This window comes from Sphaeramia orbicularis, chromosome 14, assembly GCF_902148855.1.
Source record: "Sphaeramia orbicularis chromosome 14, fSphaOr1.1, whole genome shotgun sequence".
In the NCBI taxonomy this organism is placed as follows: domain Eukaryota; kingdom Metazoa; phylum Chordata; class Actinopteri; order Kurtiformes; family Apogonidae; genus Sphaeramia; species Sphaeramia orbicularis.
The window spans coordinates 4,401,875-4,428,837 of NC_043970.1; the positions used below are offsets into that span (position 1 = coordinate 4,401,875).

Consider the following 26,963-nt stretch of genomic DNA (forward strand, 5'->3'; position numbering starts at 1 on the left):
TTCTATGTCATATCATCATGAACAGGACATCTTACAGCTGTAGACATGGTGTGTCCCAATACTTATGTTCATATAGTTTATAAACATTAATATTTCCTTAAAGTTTAATGGGAGGTTTTTCTTCCTCAGTGAGATTTGAAGAAAGTAGATGGTTAGATGTGGTAGAAAATTTTTATTTACAGTCAGCATGAAAAATATTTTAGAAATTTAGAGGAAGAATATTTAAAATCAGAGTCATGGATAAAAAAAATAATAAAAATTTTGAGAGAAATTAAGTAAAAAACATCTCTGAGGCATTTTGGAAGCAAAGATAATAATTTAAACCAAACTAACCGATGAAATGATAAATCACAATATAAAACTGTATTAGGACATTTGTCATTATTGTTTTGTTTTGGTTTTTTTGTCTTCTGTGTTTTCATACTGGGATATTCTGAATTCTCTCAGGTTCAAAACATACCATCTTTTTATTGAATATATTTTAGAAGTTTAACTGTTATCATTATGGGTCACAGCTGGACATTGAGGGGTGATAGTCCCAAAGCCAGACCAGTTGAAAACCACTGACTTAAGCATTTATGCTATGAGGTTAACATTATGTATATTTTCTTCATCAGCATGTAGCCTAGTGCATTGCTGACACTTTCTAATCATGTTTAATGCAGTGTGCTAGTAGTACCAGCGGGTATTTTAACATATTAAAATCTAATGAGCTCGTCACAGCTGCAAAGACAAACAGCCAATCACAGTAGTGTGTGTCCTTATTCATTCTAGCATCAGCTGCGTACTATGAAGCAAGTGATGATCAAATAATGTTATGAATGTAGATATTGAATGTGCATTAAAGACCTCTCTGTCTACTTTCTTATGATATTCCATACAACTGTTATTATAGGAATTTGATAGTATTTTTATGGAATATCTGATCTATGTCAAATAACTATTAAGAAATGTTATCACCTAAACATACACAAATGTTTTTTGTGTGTGTTTATGTGTGGTTCAGCTGACATCTTCTGTTGTCCTATCAGGTCGCTATAACAAGTAACATCAGCTGTCATTTTTAAGCCAGTGATCTCCTCTATAATTGCCATCTTGGCTTTTCGGAATCAGAAGCGACCATATTTGAACAAAACTGTGGAGCTGTAGGTGTGTGGGGGGTGCATACATTTAAAGATGGACAGCGAGATCACTTCATGGAGGACTGTAGGGACCTGGCAAAAAGTGGATAGTGGTTTCATTCTCATACTTAGATGGTACTTAACCCATAAGGACCCAGTGTGACTTTTGTGGCAGTTTCCAAATGAATTTTTCTCTCTAGTTAACCTTTCCTAAGTGATTTATCACCATTTATTATAATTGTATCCTCTAAATTTTGCCTTTTTTCTAGTGAAAAAATCTATTTTCATCTATTTTCCTATGTTTAATTGACTGGTTATGACGATGTTCATAAAAGCTCAAAGTAACGTCAAAGGTTATTGTATCAAAACAGAAAAAACTGAAGAAACAGTGACTTTTTCAGCAAATTATAGCATTAACTGAACATAAAACCAGTGTGTCCATCCACTGTCACTGATTCAAATCCATGGGTTTTACTGTTGAATCAGTGTTATAGAAGATGACGGTATTTCCATGGTAACTACGGAGCCTCTGAACATCCAAATGATCATGAAAAGGTCACAAACTGCATTTTACACAAATTATTTTTATGTATTGATAGGATTAGTGGATCAACAGTTTAGATCAGTAGATGCTTTTGGTCCACAGTAGATGTTTGGGTCTTTATGGGTTAATGCTTTTAATTTGACAGAATTACTACCAATTGAGAAATGCTCCTTTTAAATTGCTGGCTCTGAGGTTTATATGACAGTTTGGAGAGGAAAACCCCTGATAGGTCTTCCCATTTCATAGCACTTCCTGTTTAAGAGGGGCCCCCAGTAAAATTTGAGTGCTGTTTTCTGCAGTTCATTGGTGTGTTCTTACAGCGTGCATGCGACTGGATTAGACCGCTGAGTCACACCCACTAAAAGCTGCTGGAAGGTGATGCATGTGACTGATGAAACACACAGCTATGGATGTCACGAAACGAAAGCTCGACCAATCAGATATCCACGAAAAGATCATTTTCACAAAGGATGCATTTCTAACCGTCTTGTCCTGCTGCATAAGCTGAGGACACCGATCTGATTTTGTACTGCGTAGATCAGCACAATATCACTGTTTTTAAGGTGGATACCAAAATAAAAGTGGTGTATGGAAACATGTGAAACAGCAAAACTACATTTGACAAACTCAAGTTATTTTTATGTTTTAAATTTTTGCTTTTTTTTGCATGAAGTTGCATGTGACCTATTAAATTACATAATGTCAAATGCTGTGATGTAAGGCATGAATTGGGAAAATCAGGTGTAAAAATGGAAGTATTTCAAAGCACTGCCTTCACATCACAGCTTTTGAAGATCTCTGTTGACAGTTAGACAGGTGTGTTTGCTCTTAGGTGTTCATTTAACTCTGTTTAGATCCAGAGGATGTTGAAAATGTGACTGAATATATGATGTGATAAGTCTGCGTCACCACTGGTCATCCCTGACCGCTCCTCTCTGCGCTGACAGGACAAGACAAGCGCACTCAGCCTGAGCAACGTGGCCGGAGTGTTTTACATTCTGATTGGTGGGCTGGGCCTGGCCATGCTTGTGGCGCTGGTGGAATTCTGTTACAAATCCCGCATCGAGTCGAGACGGATGAAGGTGAGTCTAGTTAGGTTAAGAGGTTTTCAGGTATCTGGATTTTACCTGATTTTTTTTTTTTTTTTTTGAGAAGTTTTAGAACTTTGAGAACTTTTGAACTTTTACCTTTTTATTTCTTACCATTTTACCAAAAATGCCTGTTTTTTCAACACAGCCCACTTACTTTAATGCAGGGGTCTCAAACTCATTTTCATTCAGCCTGATTTGATCTCCAGTGGGCCGGACCAGTAAAATAATAGCATCATAACCTATAAATAATGACAACTCCAAATTTTTGTCTTTGTTTTAGTGCAAAAACCCCCATTAAATTAAGAAAATACTTAATTTTTTAAACTATCCAAACAAAAAAGATTTGTAAGAAAAATAAGTGCAATTTTAACAATATTACGCCTCAGCTTGTCATTTCTACATGTGCATTATAGATTGGATCTACAGACACTAAACACTTTGTAACAGGCAGAAAATTGTTAAAATTGTGCTTAATTTTCTTTAGACATTCAGGTCGTTCATATTTGTTCAGGTTATTGACATTTTATTACAGGATAGTTTGTAAATGTAAATATTGTCATAATTTAATGTTATTTTTTGCACTAAAACAAAGACAAAAATTTGAAGTCGTCATTATTTACAGGCAAAATGTGATATTGTTATTTGTTTTTGTTTTTTTTTTTTTCAAATCAAACTGAGAAAAAAATATGGAGTCATTTTTTTTTGCAGGTTATTATTATTATTATTTTACTTGAGATCATATTGAACCTGAAGTAAAATGAGTTTGACAGCCTTGACTGGAATTTTTGCACTTTGCAAATTCATCAGGGGCCCCATGGGAACCTTTGGCGGGCTGCATTTGGCCCCCGGGCCGCATGTTTGAGACCCCTGCTTTAATGCATTTAAGAGGAATTGTGTATTATTTTTATTTAGCATCATTGCATGCCTTCCTTATAAAAGAATAATTTCAGCATAAAAAGATTGAAGGATTTTTAAATCACAGCAACCCACTCTTCCACTTTTGTTAGGAGATCTTCCTGACGATTTGACAATAAATGATAAATACTTCCTAAAAACTTTTGGTGCTGCAGCAAAAAAACCAATCACTCGAATATGGCTTCAGCTTGAGCCACTGGTGCTAGAGGAATGGATGAAAATGGTAGATGAAATTCACAGAATGGAGAGATTAACATTTATGCTGAGGCTGCAAGATGAACTGTACACAAGAAGGTGGAACAAATGGATTAGTGTCTTTAAAGACAATGTGTGCTTTGTCTCGTAGTCCTGAGAGTGTTATGTGAACTGAACTCAAATTTGATTAAGTAACTTGATTTCTGTTTTATAACTGTAGCCATTATTATTTTTGCTTTTGGATTGAGACCAGTATCTATTGCCGAATGTTGTTTGTTTGGTTTGGTTTATGTTCTGTATAACAAATATTAAAATAACTAATAAAAATTAAGTGTCAAAAAAAAAGATTGAAGAATAACACAGAGAAAAGAGACAACCTCTTGGTTTATCTAACAGTGGGTATCATGTAGCAAATCTAACAAGGTGACATAACACATAAAAGATACAGATTAATTTTATTGATCCCTGGGGAAATTCAGTTTCTTATAATAAAATAAAATGCAGAAAGAATGAATCCTCGTACTGGGGTGTTGTAGACTCTCATGTATGACGGCGTATTAGGGCCACATAAAATAAAAACACTTGTCACTACAAGAATAAAGGCGTAAAATATCACTATAAACCCGTAATTTTATGAGAATGAAGTTGAATACAAAATGATTCATAATTTTACAAGAATAAAGTTGTAATTTTTCAATAATAAAGCCATAATATTGTGAGAATAAAATAGATTTAACAAAAATGATGCCATACTTTTATGAGATTAAAGTCGTCATATTTTGAGAATAAAGCCATAATATTACCATAATAACGTTGTAATTTAAAAACAGGTGGAAAAATATCATAATTTACAAGAATGAAGCCGTACCCACTCGTTGCATAATGGAGAACTTGGAACATTTTGCGAGGTTCGACTTTGATTTGGGGTTTACGCACGCCCAAATACTTAACCTATTAGCCCCTCCCACCATCAGCACATTAGCATTTGTTGTCCGGTCCAACAGAAGTGAAAGTTGCTGCTCTGCTTGTTGCACTCGCTGTAACCGGAAACTCTGTCAAGGCTTAAGGCTTACAATTTCTAAATTATGACTCTATATCGCACTATTGCAAATTTATTTTCAAAATATTATGACTTAAATCTCATAAAAATACAACATTAAATTATGAGGGTTTTTTTAATCTATGACTTTATTCTCATAATGTTATGGCTTTATTCTCATAGAATTACAGGTTTTATCTCGATATTTTATGACTTTTTTGTTGTAGTGACTAGGGCATTAGTGACTCCAGATTTTTTCAGATCGACTTATTTGTCAATAAAGTCGAAGTCGAGTCGACTTGTCGTATGATGATGTCATCACACTGACAGTGGAGGAACAACACAGACACACAGCTGTGCAACAATGAGCAACTTGTACTAACGTTCACTGGAACATTAACAATGTACAGTAAAGAGCAGAATAAAAAACTGGAAAGACACAAACATCAACAGTCCTTCTCAGACATTTAACCAAAACTAAACAGAGGTTAACACCTGGAATTTTCTTTTCAATTTAAGTGAACAACATAAAGTGGGAAAAGGTTCAGACAGCGGCAGAAAAGACGCACAGCATGTTAGAGAAAAGAGTGCATTGTCTGAATGAAATAAATGAACAGAATAATCCAAACACACTGGCTGTTCAAATTATTATTCAATATTGGTGGTGCTTCCATGGTTCACAGAACATTACTGAGACCAGAGTTTTTCTAGATCACAGTCACTTTAGTTCCTACTCTGAGTCGTCTTCTTCCTTCAGTCTTGGCCTCGCGCTAGTGATGCACGGGTGTTTTTTTGGTTTTTTAACTCACTTTGTGGAATTTTTTGACCCGCCCCGCAAATAAAGTGACATTTTTTGGACCTGCACCGACCCAAGTCCGCTGATGCACATCACTACCGCTCACTGCGCGCTGCGCTCACTGCGAACTATGTTTCATGTATGAAGATGAGAGTATTGACATGTGCTCAATTAAGGCTCGCGCTCTGTCTGGTGATGGAAGGGAGAGAGAGAAGAACACACGACAAGTCGCCTCCTCCAAAGTAACATCGACTTGTGCCACAGACGTCGACACGTCGACAAACCAACTTTTCGGTTAATGCCCTAGTAGTGACAAGTGTTTTTATTTTCTTCTGTGGCCCTAATAAGATGTCCTACTCACGGGAGTGGGAATGAAGGATCTTCTACACGTCTCAGTTCTATATCTTAAAGAGGCTCAACACCCACTACAGCTCCTCTTCTCATTTGTTAAAATTAGATGTAGAACATGATCGAGATTTTTCAAGATGTCCTTCATTTCCCTCCGTGTGCATCTGTTCACTGCAGTCCCCAGTGTGTCCAGCTTCTCTCCAAAAACAGAACCAGCTTTTTTCACCAGCTTGTCCAGCCGTTTTACGCCCCTGTGTATACTACCTCCCCGAACCCTAACTAGGGCTGTGTATCGGCAAGAATCTGGTGATACGATACACATCACAATACTAGGATCACAGTACAATATATAACAATACAGTATATCATGATACTGCTAAAAAGGCAATTTTCTGTTTGTTTCTTTTTTTAAATGATTGAAGAATTGAATTACACCAGAAATATGCACAAATACTTAACACATTTTTATTTGATCACAACAGTAGCTAATACTATATCACAAAATGTTCTTGTGTTCAAACTGAAATGATGTTTTACAGACATTACGGTTTAAGATCCTGTTCAAATGTTAATTTTCTATTTGTTCAGAACTAACATCAGAACATTATTTTTGTGTAATCTCAACAAAGGAAGTAACATTATTTAATAAAAGAGTGCTAAATGACAATAAATAAAACTTAAACAAAAAAGAAAAGCCAAAAAACTAAAATGAACCTCCACAATATCTGCATCTGAATAAATACCTAAAAATATTGATACAGTACTTTTTAATATCGATACAGTATTGTGAAATGAAATATCGTGATATATTGCAGAAACTATATTTTCTACCTCCCCTAACCCTAACCCCAGATGACAGCATAGAATCATGTGCAGCTCAAACATGTGCAACATCTTAGGGCAGACGTCAAAGGACCTGAGTCTGACACTGGACCGCTGTGAAAAAGCATCTAAATGTTTCATTTCATCTTCTGTTTCTGACACTGAAAACTGATTTGCACATTGGAGTGTATGCATTGTTCACTATTTTCAGTATATGTTATGTTATTGGAAGCTAGAATGCTGTAATAATCACACAAACACCCTGTAGAGATCTCTATCAAAGACCTACTTTTCATAATTATAGTTCTATATTTCAGAGCTTTTACATTTTCACTTTTATTATTAGAAAGACATTTAATCAAAATGTGAAGTGCATAAGTATCTGCACTTCCAAGCATAACAGAAAATGAATAAGCTGTAGTACTGATATATATATATATAGTAAAAAGAAGAGCCCTTAGAGGTACAGCTCATCAAAAGTACCCGCGTTCATTATAAGATGAAAAATGCGTGTTTTTAGCTGCCTCAGCCACTCTGACGAGCAGGTCCTGTAACAACCACATAATAACACACTTCGTTGAATTCATTCGATTCTTTTGATTATCAGTGAAAAAGACCTGACAATGCAACAAAAGAAACGTGATTGCAGTGAATGAGGGGAAGCACGTTAGACTTTGAACCTGATTGAAAGCATTGGATCGAAACATCACGGCGCAGCAAATAGTACTTTGACGACTTTAAATTGCGAAGTAATAACCCACAAGGATACTCAACCACCACATCCACTGATTTAAAGGTAGGGTAGGAGATGTTTTCCTGGAGCATTTTTTACTCTGTTGCTTGAAACCCCCTTCACACCCCAATTGCAACCAATTAATTAAATGCTCTAACACAAAAATAAAAAATTTTAGTCACCTGTGGAACGGACAGGACTGAAAAAACACTATCCAATCATTTTAACCGGCCCATCGAAATGATTGAATAGCGATATGTCTATCAAGTTCACCTGCCATTTGTCCCTCCCCCCTCCCCCCTCTGCGAGTACAATCAATACAATGGAGGCGTGGCTTCAGAGGGAAGTCTGAAGAAAGGGGTTTGGACTTTTGAATTGTGTATTTTCAGAAAGTAGCTTGTTCGAAGCATTTGTCCAGGATCTCCTACCCTATCTTTAACTAAAATATGTGACTATCCTTGCTTTATTTTTATGTTTATCCATTAACTTTCATTAACAAAAATGGATTGGTGGCTTTTGCGTAACCTTGCCTGCTGACAAACATGATAAGATGAAAATGTTGATGAAACTAAAGAGAGGTGAGAAATACTCATTTCACCGTAACATGAATAAGAGTGTTTTGATTGATTGATTTGATTTGAATTGATTAATTAATCAATGCAGTGCTACTAAAAGTATCACCTAAAGCTTTCAGATGCATGTAGAGTCATAACAAATGTCTCTGTGAAAGTGGGAATTGTAATTACCTTTCTTTTTTTTTTTTAACTTGTCTTGTCCAGCATCATAACAGCAGGATGGTGGGCTGTGTATTGTAATTATCTGAGTACTTTTGCATTTGCACACCAAGAAATGCTTTTACAACTACAACCTATTTTAAAATAAGTTTAACGTTTGCGTAGACTGAAATAATGCTTCACCACTTACAGTAGATGTTGCTACATTATTTTGTCGTCAGGACCAGTGGGCTTTAAATCAGCCGTTGTGTTGTGCTTTAGAGCCAAGCAGCAGCAGCCACAAGGCATTAGAACCATTTGAAACTGGGCTTATCTGACACCCGAGCTCTGCTTTATCACCACCGCTTCTCTGATGAAACGGCGGCCACCTCATTACAGGCCGTGGCGGTTTATAGTGAGACTTTGATGGGCTGCTCAAAAGGAACAAACAAGTCATTAGAGCCATTTTCTCAGCAGCAACACTATCAGTCTGTTACTCATCTCTGCTGGACTTTTATTATTCTCTTCACATGTTTCTCTGAGCACAAAGAGAGGAGTTGAGAACCTCGCCGACGGCAGCAGTGACACAACATATGGGGAGGGTTACATCAGTCAGAGCAGATGGAGTGTGCTGAGCGAGGTTACACTGCGGTTACCTGCTGCACAGCCACATGTGTTGTCTAGAAGAGCCACTAAAGTAAACACAGGATTAAAGATCAATATAGTAACTACTGAGCTTCATCTACATTGTGTCTAAATTCATTCCAACTCCACGTTTTTCTTATTTTTCTGACATCTCATTTCAGTATTTTCTTTGTATGTTATGTCTAGTAGCCCTACTGTATTAGAATCAGAGGTGGGTAGAGTAGCCAAAAATTATACTCAAGTAAAGTACTGTTACTTTAGAAAAATATTACTCAATTACACTAAAAAGTTGTCATTCAAATAATTACTCAAGTAAAAGTAAAAAAGCACTTAATGAAATAATTACTCAAGTACTGAGTACTTCCTGAGTAACATCATATTTATTCTTTCAAATTCAACAATTAATAAATGAAATGTTAAAATAAAATATATAAAATATATCTAAGGGAGCATTACAGCGACTTACAAATATACCTCGTAATAATCATTGTTGGTTAAATCACATTAATATCTAGATCTGCTCTTATGGAGGCAAATACTGTGCATGGTTTTCTGTTTACTTTTACGAGTTAGCCTAGATGTCTTTGAACATATCTGCCCCTTCTGTTGAATATCTTTAACTCTAATTAAAGAAACTGTTCTACAAACAGCACTAGGCTGTCCACAGCCAAAACTACGCTTATTACAACTTAATACAATGTGGTTTCTCAAATTCAAAGTTGAGTTCTTGAAGGCTGAAATGTTGACTTGTTTGGGCAGACACAGATGATAGCGCATGACACAGCTGTTCTTTTTCATAGACCGTAAGGCAAACATAGTTTGAATGTACGGCCAGGGGTGTTCCGCGTCTTCAGAATCAGAATCAGAATAGCCTTTATTGTCATTTGACAGCACAGAGTACATCAAATGAAAATAAGATAGATGATTAGGGACATCAAGCCGCTGCAACTTTGGTCTCACCGCTGTCGAACCCTTTTCTTCTAAATTTGCAGTGAAGAACAAAGGATAATGCAAGCACAAATATAAGGCATCTTCTGTCTCATCTAAATCTGAAAAACAAGCTGTTGTTTCAGCCATTGCTGACGTCCACTCCAGTGTTTGTGCTCTGGTGTGCTCACTCTGCTCCTGTGTGAAACCGGCGCCAAGCTTTCATGTGACTGCCTGGCAACACCTGCTTGGTGGTACGGAGTCCAACGTAGTGGCTACGTCAAACATAGCCATTAGCTACATTTGATTGGTGAAACAGGGTCATGTGAGTTTTTGGCGGAAGTCTTTCTAACAAAACAAAACAAATGGTTTGTGCATTAACAAATGACCAAAAATAAAAGTAACGAGTGTAATGTACCCCATTATAATGGAGTAGAAGTAGCATTTCTTCTTCATAAATATATTTGAGTAAAAGTAAAAAGTATGTCTTATTAAAAGTACTCTTAAAAGTACAATTTATGTAAAAGTTACTTAAGTAAATGGCACGGAGTAAATGTAACACGTTGTTACTGACCTCTGATTATAATGGTGTGAAATTTCAGAATAATAATAGGGAGAAGTTTTAATTCCACCTTTACTTACTGCAGGGGTGTCAAACTCATTTTAGTTGAGGGGCGACATTCAGACCAATATGACCTCAGGTGGGCCAGACCAGCAAAATAATAACAGTGAAATGTTATTAAACATTATGAAAATGTTTATATCTACAAAGTGTCCTTAAAAATCTGAATAACATGAACAATCTGAAATGTGTTAAGAAAGATAACTATATTATGCCTCAGTTTATCATTTACACATGTACATTACAACTTGCATTACAATTACAAATACATAAAGCATTTAACAAGCAGAATATTGTTAAAATTTCACTTACCTAAGACATTTAAGGTTCATATTTGTTCAGGTTATTCACATTTTGTGACAAAGGGTGGTTTGTAAATGTCAACATTTTTATGGAATTTTCCTTTTTACACTAAAACAAAAGAGAAACATTTGGAGTTGTCATTATTTATAGGTTATTGGGATCATATTTTACTGGTCTGATCCACTTTAGATCATAGCGGTCTGTATGTGGAATATGAACTAAAAAGATTTTAACATCCCTGATTGTTAACATCTTCAGTGTAATTTTTGCATTTTAAAAAGTCATCCCACGGGCTGGATTGGACTCTGGCGGGCCGGTTTTGGCCCACGGCCCGTATGTTTGACACCTGTGATTTACTAACATTATCTCGGCTTTGCTCAGTTTTCAGGATATGACCTATGCATGAGTGAAGATATATTGAAATATACAGTATATTGAAACAGTTTACAGTAGTTATGGTATTTACATAGTACATAATTTGTTGAAAGTTATTTCTATTAAATATGTTCTCTGAAATGACCTGGCAGTAACGATCTGTTGTGGAAAACCACAAATGGGCATAATGACAACAGATGTGGGGCTTTTGAGAAAGCATACACTCAAGAAGCAATTCCCTGTCTGTTTTACTGTTAAGTATCGCCCTAGCAGATGGATCAAGTTTAGCCAGTTGCTAACATTAGCTTCCCATCAAAGTGTTTATCTGAAAGAGCAAGAGTTTCAACTCTAAAATGAAGTCGGTGTAAGTATCTTAGTTGTAGTCCTGCTGACAGTGACTCCAAAAACCCTACATTATCAACCCCCCCCCCCCCCCCCCCCCCCCGAGTCTGTTCTGGTGTCATTTGTTTTATTTAGACCTAATATAAGGGTGTCAAATATATTTCCCTTGGGCCAAAACCGGCCTGCCCAAGGTCCCAGTCTGGCCTGTGGGACGAATTTTGTAAAGTGTAAAAATTAAGGGTTCCAAACTTTTAACAATGTTATGCCTGTTACTAAATGTTTTGTGCCTTTGTAGATCCACTTCGATCCATAAATGGTAACTTCAGGCATAATATTTGTAAAATGTCTTTTTTCCGTTTTATTTTTTATTTTGTATTAATTAATTAATTTATTTTGTTCAGGTTATTCACTTTTTTTGTGAAAGGATAGTCTGTAAATATAAACATTTTCACAATTTGATGTAACTTTTTTGCACACAAAAGAAATAGTTTGAGTTATTTATAGATTGCAATGCTATTATGTTACTGGTCAGGTCAAATTGGGCTGTATGTGGCCCCTGAAATAAAATGAGTTTGACACCAATGCTCTAACTAGAAGCACTCGGACAGCACAGACCTCCGCCAAGGCAGATCAGTGCCCCCCCCCAAAATCCCCGATAACCACCAGAATATAATCATTTGTTCCTTGTGCCAGTATCAACATTTCCTGAAATTTTCATCCAAATCCGTCCATAACTTTTTGAGTTATCTTGCACACGGACAGACAGACCAACACCGACAAAAACATAACCTCCCTGGTGGAGGTCATAAGTGTCCAGGTGGTCCTTCTTTAACCGGGTATAGCTTTAGAGAAGGCTCCACTGTCAGCCAAGAAAACAGCGGCTACCACAAAGACGACTATGAAATTACTTTTTTTACAGAGTACTTGATTAAGTTTACTGTTTTACCGTCAATAAGCTGCCACATTAGCTCATCTATGACCCATGGCAGACGGCTGGGATGGCAGATGGCTAAATCACTCACCACTGCCTTCAAAACAGATTTTCACAAACCAATGTGTGATGTCATGTTTCCTTTGTCCACTACAGTTTATGGTTTATCTTGTGACGAAAAATATAATGTTCTCCAAGACATTCTTTGCAAAAACAAGAAAAGTGTGTATTGTCTATTTCAGAAATAAAGGTGACATTACTTTATAAATCTCAGAAAGGAAATTACTTTGAAATACTTGTGAGATAAAGTAGACACATTCTCCCGCATGCATTTAACAAACAGAGTTTCCTGTACCGGTCATGTAGGTACAGTTCTGCTTTGCATGAACCTCCTTTTTTAGTTCAGCCCATAAATGTTGTGGATTGTTGGGTAGAGGTCAAAGTTTTGGGACAGTCGCTCCAAAATCTTTGCTTTTTGGCCCTTAAACCGTGTCATTAGCATTCTGGAGGTCTGACTGGGAGTGTTGTGTTGTTTAACCCTTTCATGCACGAATTATGAGAACCTTATTCAAAATTTTTTCCTGACTGTTTTTATTCTTGTTCAGGCATGAAAAAAAACAATGCGATTGAAAATTTTCTTCTGAAAAATAAATTTTAAAAAATAAAATAAAATAAAAATAATTTTAAACATTTTAAAAAATACATAAAAAAAAAACAAAACAAAAAAAATTCTTATGGACCTATTTTTCATGAAGTTGCAAAAATGTCCCCTCAGCTGGACACCACACATTTAATTTTTGTCGCACAGAAACATGTATTTACTGATAAATTGTGTGAAAAGTATGGGGAGGGCTTGTAATTTTGGGGGTTTATGCTCAGAAGAGATCTACATAATGCTACCAATTCATGTCAGAAAAGATATGTAGTGTCTTAAAACTTTAATAAAGATATGTGTGGAAAAAAACCCCAAAGCAACGAAAACAACAAAATCCATGAATATAGAAGAGAAAAACTGTAGAATAGCTGTCCACTGTAGTGACCAGTATGCATGAAAGGGTTAAAGATCTATTTGTGCACAAGTTTTAGCTTCGAGGCTTATTTCTTCAGGTGCGAACTGAGAATAGCCCCAGAATTCTCCCTCGCTCCTTTATGAACCATCAGTTTAAGAAGTGCTCCACCCGTGCTTCATGATTGGAATGGAGTTTGATACAGAACACAGATGGTTAAAAAGGTCTATTTGTATCTCATCCCACCAGAGAACATTCCTTCCAGAGGTCAGGTCGTTGTTGCAGTACTCATTGTCAAACTTTAGTCCGGTTTTCTTGCTGCCTTTATGTTTTTTAGTAGCTGCTTCCACCTTTGGGAACAGCCTTCTGATAACACGGCACTCTCTTGACTGTTGATGGAGATATTTTGGGACCAATTATATACACCTCGTTTACCAATTCAGACTTTTGTCCTGATACCAAAAGGCATTTTTCTCTGTAAGTCAGTCCACATCTCATTTCTGAACCTTTTCACAGCTCTGTGGTCCAGTGGTGTTTCAGTTGTGTGCTACTATTTGGACAAATACAGGTGGTATTGGGCAAAGGGACAGAATATCTAAAAGTAGCAGTAGAAGTACCTGAATCTTGTAAGTCAAGACATACATTTTGGTAAGTTTTCAGGTTGTTCAAAGATATGGTGAACTTTGGAACCTGTTAGAATGTGATAAATGTATAAAAGTTAATATGAAAAGTCCTCTCTGCGTTCTTCTAAAATTTCACATTATTACAATTATGTTGGCCTGATAGAACTAACAGAGGGAATATATACTGAAACAAGTGGTGCCAGGAACAACAAACCCCATCCTCACATGTATTTCACCCATTATTAAGTAAATGGTAAGATTTTTAAAATCCATTAAAAAATTGAACTTTAACCTACCTTTCCCAAAATGTAATGACATCTATTCTGGGTCACTGGCGATTTATAAACCCAATTTGGTATGAATTGAACCAATAGTTTTGTTGCTAAAATGTTAACAAACAAACAAACTGAACCAAAACCACTACCCCTTCCTCCCCTTCGGGGGGCGGGGTAATAAGATGTTTAGAACTGTCACCTACCTATATGAATGCATTTTACCAAGGTGAATGTAAACCTCTGTCCTCAGCTTTGTATAATACAGGTTATCTTGTAATTGACAACCTTCCATGAATATTGCAGTTTTCTAATACAAAACCTACAGACTTTTGTAAGCTGTAAAATGTTTTGCTTTCTACTTGTTTTATCACTTCATGGCCTTAAATACGTGGTTCTCAACACTGTCAGACTTCAGCATTGTTGAACACTGTCAAGTATACTAATGCTCTCTCTGCTCTTAAGGCCTTTTAGGATAGTTGATTAGTGCTGGTGGCAGACTTACATCTGAAACAACCTTCTTCATGGTTAAGAAGTATTTAACAGTCACAACCACATTACATAGCAACTGAGCCAGCATGCAAAAGGGCAAGGTTTTGGCTTCTGTCTTAAGCTAAACGTGTGACTTTTTAATTATAAAATGTTTTATATAATTATAATATATATAAATAATTATAAAACCTAAAGGTGAAATTCATCCTGGAAAGAGACAAAGAGACACAGTGGCATAACAGTAGATTAAAATATATATTCATTGAATATTCTTGTATGGTAAATGACTACTTTAATGATAAATTAAGGAACAATAGGATAAAAAGATGTGTGTTTTAGAATGCATTTGTCTTCACTTGTTGTCTGTAAAAGAACAGGGTGTTTTTATCCAGTACACTTACTGAAAAATGCTCTGCCTACAACAGGTGGCTGCTATGCCCACGGGCAACCAAACCCAGGGCTGCCACTCTGATCTGTTTTGACAACACGTGTACGTTTCCAATGACAAAAAAACAGCTCTATCAAAGTGGGACTGACGGCTGAAGACAAAGAGCAGAGACAGATGGCGGTAGAGATCCAGTTTCTGTCTGTGTTTTCAGTGTCTGAGATTGACTGAGCTCTTTAACTTTGTACTGCTGAGGTGAAAGCACGGGGAGTTTTATGTTGTTCAAGATATGTCAGTGTTTTGCAGCTGCTCCAGTAAATGAGTAAACCTGGGATTTATTTGCACCAATCTGCCCGACGACTGTTGATGTCAGTCAACAAGCAGCGAGGGAGTGTGGGAGCCTCAGAGGCTCGATACAGGATATTAACTCTGGATCCACATCATTAGTTTCACTGAGGAAAGAGCTTTGCCCTTCTACCTGAAAAAAAAAACAACTTTTACTGCTCTCACATCGCTGATGGCTCTTTACTGAAATTGTGAAGCTTTTATAGATGAGTCCACATCTGAACCACCTACTGTGCAATAGTTAATTTTGGAGATCAGGCATGCTCTCTTCTTCACATTGTTTTTATTACCTCCACCAAGGAGGTTATGTTTTTGTCAGTTTGTCTGTTTATTTGTTTGTCTGTCTGTTAGCAAGATAACTCAAAAAGTTATGGAAGGATTTTGATGAAATATTCAGGAAATGTTGACACCGGGACAAAGAGCAAATGATTAAATTTTGGTGGTGATCGGTGATAGTGGTGGTGGTGGTGGTGGTGGGGGCTTCTCCAAGTGCTCTTCTAGTTATTTATATGATTTTTCACAGGGGATAATATTCACTTTACTCTGCAATATTGCACTGTTTTTAAGGATTATTTTTTTGTCCGTATATATTTTACATGTGGACATATGTACTGTACCTCCGCATTTAACCCACCACATGCAGACTAGGACCAGCAGGCTGCCATGTCAGACAGCCTGGGGAGTAAATGTGGGGGATTAAGTGCCTTGCTGAAGGGCACATCGATTCTCTGCTGGAATGAGGAATTGAGCTACCAACCTTACGGTCGCAAGCAACATCTACAACCTTTAAGCCACAGCTGCCCCATAAAGTCAGGGCTCATCCGGGAATTGAACCCCAGACCTCTCGCACTCAAAGCAAAAGTTAAACCCCAAGACCAATGAACCACAGCGAGTCTCTCACAACAATCATTTTCTTTCCATTTGGATTCAAATATATCCCCAAACAAAACAGCATTTCATTTTACATCATACATTTTTACATACATTCAATTCACATCTAAGTGCCAATTTCTGAAAACCCCACTTTTATGTGTATCCATGTGGGCATTTAAACAGAAAGTTTGGACAGCGATGATGTCACATTTCAGTTCACCCCATGCCATTTTACTGTAATGGGCTTGTACCTGAGACAGTATTGGTTAATATACACAGTCTAGCCCAGGGGTCACCAACTTCTTCTCTTCTGTGGGCTACTTTTATATAATGAAGTTGCCAGAGGGCTACTCTATTTTAGCAACATTTATTTACATAGCTAATTTTCATACATACACATATTTTGTATAACACGTTTGTAACATTGTGTTCTTTATTTATTATTTTATTTATTTATAGTTCCTTGTTTTAACATTTACAATACTTAAAAAGTGTTAATATGAATCTATTATTTTACTTTTATTAAGAAAATCCAAAGTAGAAAAAAACAAATACAGCATTTGCTGCTGTATTCCTAAACATTTTAATACTATGTCAAAAATTATAAAATGGAACAATCCTGCATATTTTTATAGAATTATTAAAAACAAATAATACACACCTGTATGTGCATTTTTAATACTTAGAAATATTGAAAAGGAACATTGTCACTCACACAATAAAACTTCACCAGCATATGCTGCTGTATTTCTTAAGGTTTTGACCTTTTCTAAATTCACCTCACCCTGTCAAAACATATCAATTAAAAACAGAACAACTTTGTGCACAGAAATCCACCATCCTCCTGTCACTTCTACAGAGTCATCACACTGGAGTCAAATGCAGAGGCACCTGTTCAGGTCTGACTGCAGCTGTATGAGCGCATGCACACACAGTGTACATATGTTTGTGCTTGTCCAGGATGTGAACCACTTTACTGATGCGTCTGTTGAAGCACTGGTCTTGGTCAGTTTAGTGAACATGGACTGTTGTTTTTGGACTTTAGTTTTCAGCTCTTTTTCCTTCTCTGTACGGAGGCTGATTCCCACCGGAGAATCTCCAGAAAAGTTGCTGTGAACTTTAGTGAAGTTCCACTCAACGTTGCATCTTTTACCGACTGCCAGGCTCCGCCCACAGATCAGACACACATACACACACACACTCACTCACTTGTCTTTCACGTTAGTCAAACAGAAGTCCGTGTCTCATTGTTCATGAAATAACTCCCTGTCTATACTCGGCCCACATCGTTGTGGGGCTAAACCCACTACCTGCCTGGCATCTGGCTCATCCTGCTCCTCCTGGGCCCCGCCCCTCTTCAATGACAGACAGCAAACCAGCGCTAAAGTTTTATTGACAGCTAGCTGACCGATTCATCTTGGGAGGGGGGCAGGACACTTGTAATTTTGATTGGGTGGAAATTTAGACCTGCTCAACCAAATGACGAATCAACTCTGTGTTATTATATTATTGGCCCTTGGGAGCCACCGGTAGATCATGAGCAACATGTTGGAGATACCTGGACTTGTTCTATTTTTAGAACAGGCCTGTGGGCGACTCGCGTGGTCCCTGCAGGCAACCTGGTGCCCGCGGGCACCGTGTTGGTGACCCCTGGTCGAGCCCAAGACTCCTCACCTTGACTTAACTCAGCCAATAGTTCAGATCGTTTCATTGGATAATTACTGCAGTGATTCATATGTTTCAAATGTAACAAGTTCTTTAACCCTTTAACTGATGCAGTGAGTCGCTTCTCATTTCTTGAAAAATAAATATCAGTTTGATGGAGAGCATAAAGATTGACCTGTGTTTCATTGGATAAAGGTCATGTGATCTGATGAGTCCAGACTGACCCTGTTCCAGAGTGATGGAGACATCAGAGTGAGAAAAGAGGTGGATGAAGTGATTACCCATCATGCCTAGTGCCTACAGTACAAGCCTGTGGGGCCAGTGTTATGATCTGGAGGTTGCTTCAGTTGGTCCATTCTAGATTAACATTGTGTGACCTTGCGTTAGCTTTTTGAAGTAATGCTACAGCAAATGTCTGCCATAATCAAAGTTAGAGGCTAAATATTAGAATGTTAGATCTTTTTTTTTTTTTTTTTTTTGGCCTGGTTGTGCACATAATTTCATTTTAGGACACAAACTTGAATAATGTTAAACCTACAGTAGAGGATGACAAGAGGAGAGGTTGATGTTTGAGTTGCTTTTATGCTTGACTTTCACAGAATTTAACCTCCCTCAATGTCAAGGTCAAGGTAACTTTATTTATACCCGTGGTTAGATTTGTTCTGCAGTAACATGAGAGGCATGATACAACAATAAAACTAAACAAAACACAGACACAGAGGACAATACAAATATGCATGGGAAAGTACTTTAGGATATAAGGATGGAGAAAACATCCAACTGTAATCACTAGAAACAAATGGTAGACTTCAGTAAAAGCTTAAAGCGTGCACAAAGACTTATTTTAAAAAGATAAGAAACAGCAGTGGGAACGGGTCTTTGACCTTGGGATTCTAAGTCTTCTGCCCAAAGGCATGATACTGGAACTCATTCACAAGGGGATGGGAGTCATCACTTAAGATAGAGCTAGCTATTGGCTGTAGCTGTCTGGTGTATTGCGACTCCAGACTCAGCTGTGACTCCCCAATCAGCCGACTAGACCATTTAAATCTGGTCGAGTGAGTTCCGTTTTTTGAGAGACAAATTTCCAAACCATGACACAAGAGAAAAAGCTAAAACAGATTCAATAATAGAGTGTCATCATTGTCTTCTCGATATGAAAGCAGAATAACTTGCTCAAACAAAATAAACGCTGATGTCCCTTTTTTCATACAGCCTCACAGTTTTGTTTAAACTTCAATAATGGTTCCAAGATATTTATAGGATTGCACTTTTTCAATAGTTTGTCTGAATCAGGTGCAGACATTTTTTTCTAAAGTCAACGGCCATATCTTTTGTTGTTGTCACACCACTTGACAAAACTGTCATAGGGCCATGACTTTTCATTCCCTTAAAGCAGACTTCTAATCACAGTCATCAGCATACTTAAAGATGAAGCAATCTCTAAAATTACTATTATAATGATGATATACAGGGTGGGGAAGCAAAATTTACAATGAACATTTAGTTGTTTTTTCTCAGCAGGCACTACGTCAATTGTTTTGAAACCAAACATATATTGATGTCATAATCATACCTAACACTATTATCCATACCTTTTCAGAAACTTTTGCCCATATGAGTAATCAGGAAAGCAAACGTCAAAGAGTGTGTGATTTGCTGAATGCACTCGTCACACCAAAGGAGATTTCAAAAATAGTTGGAGTGTCCATAAAGACTGTTTATAATGGAAAGAAGAGAATGACTATGAGCAAAACTATTACGAGAAAGTCTGGAAGATACTATTAAAGAAGAATGGGAGAAGTTGTCACCTGAATATTTGAGGAACACTAGCGCAAGTTTCAGGAAGCGTGTGAAGGCAGTTATTGAGAAAGAAGGACACATAGAATAAAAACATTTTCTATTATGTAAATTTTCTTGTGGCAAATAAATTCTCATGACTTTCAATAAACTAATTGGTCATACACTGTCTTTCAATCCCTGCTTCAAAATATTGTAAATTTTGCTTCACCACCCTGTATATTTGTGTACAAGATGAATAACAATGGTGAAAGAACACAAATACTGAGGACATGCTGTGTTTCTAAAGATCTGACAAAAATGTTGTGAAAGACTGGACTTAATTTTTTTGTGCAGTTTTTCAGTAGTCAAGCACAAATGTTATCCTGCCCACAACATTTATTAACCTTTCGTAAGAGAAAGCCTTTTCAACGTCCCACTGTTCCACAGAGAAATGCTTATCGTCACACAGTCTCAAACGCAGTTCCTGGTTGTCTTTACTAAAATCAAACATATTAAAACAATTATAATTTATGGGGCGGCCATGTTCTGATGGTAGAGCGGGTCGTCCAATAACCAAAGGGTTGGTGGTTCAAATCCCATTCTGTCATGTGCTATTGTGTCCTTGGGCAAGACATTCACCCTCCTTGCCTCCACACTGGTGTATTAATGTGTGTGAATGTTCGGTGGTGGTCGGAGGCGCAAACTGGCAGCCACGCTTCCATCACTCTGCCCCAGGACAGCTGTGGCTACATATGTAGTTTACCACCACCAGAGGGAGAATGTGAGAGTGAATGAATAATGGATCCACTGTACGCGCTTTGAGTATGCATTCATAGAAAAGCGCTATATAAATCTAATCCATTATTATTAAAAACTATTCTGTACATTAGTAAAATCAGTCTCTGACCTAAAGCCAGTTCGAGTCACGTTTGTGCTGTCTCTTATTTTCTGAAAGCCAACAATGGCTTTCACGCTGGACCAAGCTGAACCAAAGCTGTTGGTTGCCACTTTATCCTCCAGTGAAGCTTTATTAGTTCAGCTTTGCTTTCAGGATAGACACTTTGAGTTCTTTTTTGGCTGTGTGCAACTCTAATGCATCTCCTTGCTGAAGTGCTTGTCTCTTCCTTTTTAGTGCAGTTTTCACAGATTTATTGACCCATGGTTTATTGTTGGGGTAAATTTGAACCCTCTTACTCGGTCTTAGCATGTGTCTGCAGAAGGCTGTATATGAGCAAACAACATCAGTCAGTTCATTTAAGTCCACGCAGGATTCCTCAAACATTACCCAGTCTGTGCAGTCAAAGCCTCCATGCTGAGACAGCACTGCATCATAGGTCCAAACTTTTTTTTTTCCTTGGTTTCGATCTTCTCCCTCTTTAAGACACTTTTATAAGTAGGAAGAAGATGCACACAGTTGTGATCTGCAGAGCCAAGGGGTGGCAGAGGGGTTCATTTAAAAGCATCTTTGATTGACCCTTAACATAAATCCAGAGTTTCACCATGTCTTGGACAGGAGACATACTGGTAGACATTTCCTTCATTTATTCATTTATTTATTCAGGATCCCCATTAGCTGTACCATAGCTACAACTATTCTTCCTGGGGTCCTTACAATAATCTTTACAACTAGTCAATGTAAATAACATACAATATAATCATACAATATTTCACATACTACATAACATAAAAGAAAATAAATAACAGACAAAATACAGGCATGACAGCTCCTTTAGGTCAGCAGTGGTATAGTATATACAGTAGATATATTCAGTTAGCCCAAGCATCAATCATTAGATGCTTCTTGACTGATTTCTTGAATTTTGTTTTACAGTTTTCTTGTGTGATGTGTTCCGGTAATTTGTTCCATTCTTGCATAGCTCTGTATGTTACGATTTGTTTCATTGCATTTGTTCTTGATTTAGGTAGTGTAAAAATACCTGTGGTTGCCTGCCTGGTTGCATAGCTATGTCTATCTGAACGAAAACAAACATTTTTGTACAAGATGGATTTTTTTTTTTTGTTCTAATAATATTTCTAAAGAAAACCAGTAGTGAATAAAGTAATCTTTTTTTAACAATTTTTAACAAATTTGCTAGGGTCTTCCTCAGTCAGACATGATCGAAATTGCCCAATATAAAATTCAGAGCCTCCGGTCAGATAGTCTGCAGTTATAAAAAGCTGAGGGAACTCCTGGGTAGAATGGGTGCAGCAACACTGATAAAAGTTCAGTGTCTGGTGTACAGATTTGTTCTCTGATAGTAACAAAGCTGAAGTGTCTTTTTTTAAACACAGAGACATATCCCACCTCCCTTTGTTTTTCCCGTCACTTCAGCATTTTGGTCTAATTGGAAGGGCGTCCTGAAGCCATCAATGGCGAGATTGGAGTCGTGGTCCTGTTCAGTGAGCCATGTCTCAGTGAAAGCCATGACACAACAGTCCTTAAAATCCTTTTGGAAGCAAACATTCCCCTGGAGCTCGTCTCCTTTGTTCCTGCGCAGGTGCTGCTTCCTAAGGTGCAGTCTGACACCACCTCTTTTCCCTCTCTTCCTCTTCTTTCTGATCCCATCTGGAGAAAAAGCGTAGCCCATTCACCAAGCTCTCCAAAGAAACATTGGTATCTCAAGAATGTGATCTGTCACTCGAGCACTTGCACAGTTCATTTGCAGCAACATAACCCTAGAGTAGACATGACGTGTCCTTTCTGGGATAGCAACCCCGCTGACACTACTCGCAAACAGAAAGTTCAGTAAAAACCACAACGGGGCAAAATAAAGTACAGCGGTACCTTGACTACGAGGGCCTCACCTTACGAGTTTTCCAAGTTACAAGCTAGTGCTCAGTTGATTCTTTGAGTTGCGAACCATAATCTGAGTTATGAGCGAGTTTCAGGTACACCGCTGCCAGTTGGCACAACATCCACCCAGCATCGTCTCACTCGTTCACTTCACTGTGGAAGCATCTCCGTTGTGTTGTGCTCGCGTTTTGTGCTTTTCGTGTAGTTCTTTTGTCAGATTTATTTTTCCTAACCAAGGGTCCGACCTCTTTTCACCTCTTCCAGACACATGGCAAAGCATTTCAGCACCTCACCTCTGGACAGCGACAGCAGGAGATAATATCTCTAATACCTAATGTCACCATATTCTTCACATTTAGAAATACATTAAAAAACTAATGAACTAAAATAAATTTAGATTAAATACTCCTTAATTTTCCAAAGCCACAGGGAGCTGTAGCAGAGGGATGACAGAGCCACATGCACTTCTGGAGCCCGGTAGGATTTATAAAAACGGGGTTGACAGGAGGGACCTGCCAGTACTCCTCAAGACACTGTGGTGGGCAGAGACATGGAAGATCTGCCACCAGAATATATACGAGCTGTCCTCCACCATTTTTCTTTTTGTTGGCTATGACACAGACAACGTGAAGTTGTCCGTGTCATAAGTAAGGTGTGACATTGGGGTGTTTTTTTGGAGGCTGGAAGGGATTAATGGCATTTCAGTTAATTTCAATGGGAAAACTGATTTGACATACGAGCAAATTGAGTTACAAGCTCGGCCACAGAATGAAGTAAACCCGTAAGTCAAGGTAATACTGCACATCCATGTCCGATCAGTGTTAGGTGAGTACTTACACCACAAGATGCTAACATAAAAACATCTAAGAACATTAAAAACAAACATAAAAGCTCAAAAGCCGGTACACCAGACGCTGGTCACTGCATGTGCCCTTTCCTCTTCTAAACTCTGCAATCCTGCCTTTTGGTTTTTCCCTCCAGGAGCTCATAGATGCCGCCATGATGAGCACCACGCTGGGCGGAATGGCAACAGGAGGCGGAGCTGCGGTGGTGGCAGCAGCAGCAGCAGGTGGTTTAGGAGGAGGGGCGGCTGGACTAGGAGGGGAGAACGGCCGTGTGGTGGCGCACGATTTCCCCAAAGCCGGTGCTCACGTTTTACCCTGCTTGAGCAAGGCAGCCGGCCTGGGACTCTCCTCCACAGGCATGTGATCAGAACTGAGACATCTGATTGGGCGGAACGCTCCTGTCTGAACTGCATTCCTGTTTGTCTGTAATAACTGAGTGGAGATAAAGAACAAAAAGGGAAAAGAGTGATGTAAACAGGGAAAGGGGAGAGGGAGTTCTCCCAGAATGATGGGGAAATTTGATAAAGGAAGGACAAAAAAGAAAGAATTTAACTGGAGTAGGTAAAAGAAAAAAGACTTTTTAAGAAGACAACAGAGAAAATATTTGACAGGTGATGCTAGCAGGCAGAAGGAGTGTTCATGTTCACCATGAATGGACTGGATAGAAAGACCAACTACCAACAGAACTCTGATGTACAGAGTGCACCTGAACACAACTCAACACACTTGAATAGAACTGCAGAGCTGCATCAGACTGAGTGGAGGAGCTCCTGCAAGACAACTGACTGGGTTTAAACTCTGTCAAACTCTGTTTTTGGTTTGGTTTGTTTTGGGGTTTTTTGTGAGCACTGTCTTAAACTAAACTCCTCCTCTTCTGCAATAATAGAGCCCAGGGGGAAACAAAGAAGAGAGATTTTTTTAAAGAACAAAACTTCTCAGAGGCTCAATTACTGCACCCATTCTTCTTTGTCTTCTTTTTCTTCTTCTTCTTCCTCCTCTTCTTCTTCATCTTCTTCTTCATTTTCTTCATCTTCTTCTTCCTCCTCTTCTTCTTCATCCAGTCTTTTCTTTCAGTGCTCAACCCCTCAAGTAACACAGTCGTGCTACAGCAGAGTTGTAGCAGAGCTTTGTTGCATAAACACACTCAACACTCTGCCTTGAAAGCAGGGATAGGTGAGTGTGAGCATGTTTTTGAAGCTTTCAACCACACTCAAGGTGGTGAAGAGGAACTTGAGGGAAATACCACATGATGCCCAAGAGGAGAGGGAGCTGCCTCCATTATGAGGACAATTCATGTTTCCATGTCTGCAGGGAATTTGTCAGGAAAATATGGGACAAGCTGTATTTTGTGGCCATTAAAAGTCTAAATTGTGGTACACAACGCATGCTTACATGAGGCTGGTGTACTGTGCCACAAAAGGTCATCAGCACTATATACGATATCTTAATTTCTACTTTATTTTTGCATTTAAAATTGAAATACTGGTGAAAAACAGTGTTGTGACATTTGACAGCTTATCTGTGACTAAAAATGGGATTTCATGCATGAAATGATTCACTGCTTTTGGGTGATTTTGTGGATGAGGTGCTATAAGGGTTCATTCAGGCTGAATCAGAGGAGTTTTTGCCTTACGCTACTAATGCCAGTTTGAAAACCTGAAGTGTGTTTTATCACAGCAAACAATGAATATTCAACTGTGTTAAGGTTTATCTTCATACCTTCATTCATACAACCTTTGTCCACTGGCTGTCTGCGATACAAAGTGTAATATCACAAACAGCCACTAGATGATGGTTCTAAAACAGTCCTAGCACCAACTGACTTCTACTATACTTCCATCCATAAACAAGAAGTCAGTTATTTTTCCTTTAAGTCATTTATTTGGATCCTCTAATGAGAGCTCAGGTGGTCCTTTTATAAACCGCCAGTAAGATTTTAGGGCTATAGAAGTCTATGTTGTTTTGGGCATTGATTGACAACTCACTTGCCTGCTGAGTTGGAGCTTCTATTAAAATTGTAACTTGTGGTTAAAGTCCCAGTAAGTGGAGTGCTGTTGGCTTTTGCATATTTACCTGTTTCATGTAAAAGCAGGAATCTAGGTAGACCCACCTCAAAAAGCCCAATCTGTTTTGATTGGTCAGTTCCATCTGTGGGGCAATGATCCATAATGACCATGTCCATAACTACTAGCTATATATCTGTCATCCTCTGCAGGGGACGTAAACAAAATGATGTTGGATAGGACTAAAAATGCATGGATATCATTGTTTTTATTAAATGATAAACTATAAATTATATTTAGAATACCTAGGGAATGACTTGTGACATAGTCGGGTCAAATACTGGTGCATAGGTGACATATAATCCACACAAAAAAACATTTTATATTATTTCATGGGGGCTATAAGAGGATACACTAACAAGACTGTCAAAGGATTTAGTCACACAAATGTTTTATGAAGTTTGCTAATGTGTTTAGTGTGGACCATAGCAGGACCCCTCAGGACCCCTCACTCTTTCCTCAGCTCTACTGTTTTATCCGGTTGTGGTCCCCTCTGGTTCCAAAAAGTCAATTTGACAACAGTCAAAATGCAAATTGTAGACTTCATAATGGCACTCCAAAACATCTCACATCTCGGTAGATATAATATTGATGGAGAAATAAATTTACTGTACATTTTACAAGCCTTATTAAGTTAAAGTTGCCTGAAGATGTGAAGAAATTGATTGCCATAGTCCAAATGTAAGTGCCAACAAAAGTAATTCTAATTTATTTAAAAAATTGAAATGTAATGTTTTATGTTTTCATTCTGGTGACTTTAACATTCAGTAAAATCCTTTGATTTTTAAAATACCTCTTTAGTAAACTGAGACCTACTACTATAGTTTAGTGAAGTTAATACTTTCTATGTAAGTGTTGTGCTTCTGAAACTTGGGCTCTCACTTTGTGTTTTGCTGGTTAGCTTTACTGTTGGTTAGAGCGTAATGAACTTTAAACAGCACTGTTATGTGTTCAGATTGCTGCTCACATTACGTTTTAAACTGATCTCTGCAGCTTTGTCACAAGAAAAAATATCTGTCCCCTGCTGGCATCCACTGTATGATTTTAATTCAATATGTTTTTTTTGGATCAGTGGTTGGTTGCACAAAACACTCTTGATTTTCTGCGTCGTTGCCCTTTAAAGATGCTTAACACTTATTTTTGTTGGTAATCGAATGTGAAGCTTCTGGTTTTAACCCATAAAGATCCAGAGCTACGTACAAAAATGCATTTTTTTCTCTATTTAACCTTTCTTAAGCAATTTCTCACAAATTATTATTATATTATCCTCTGCATTTTGCATTATTTAACTGAAAATCAGGTATTTTCCTACATTTAATTCACTGATCATGTAAATGTTCATAAAAAGTTGAGGG

The 26,963-nt window shown here is 37.8% G+C and overlaps 1 protein-coding gene across 2 annotated transcripts in view; it reads left to right on the plus strand.

Moving 5' to 3' along the window:
- The window catches only part of LOC115432987 (glutamate receptor 1-like), a 176,021-nt gene extending 150,073 nt beyond the window's left edge, over positions 1–25,948 (plus strand). For both annotated transcript variants that reach the window (XM_030154128.1, XM_030154127.1), the window contains exons 17-18: positions 2,613–2,747; positions 23,682–25,948. In XM_030154128.1, the coding sequence (XP_030009988.1) occupies positions 2,613–2,747; positions 23,682–23,909 (363 nt within the window). In that variant the 3' untranslated portion in view covers positions 23,910–25,948. The remainder of the gene's footprint in view (positions 1–2,612; positions 2,748–23,681) is intronic.
- The last annotated feature ends 1,015 nt before the right edge of the window (positions 25,949–26,963 follow it).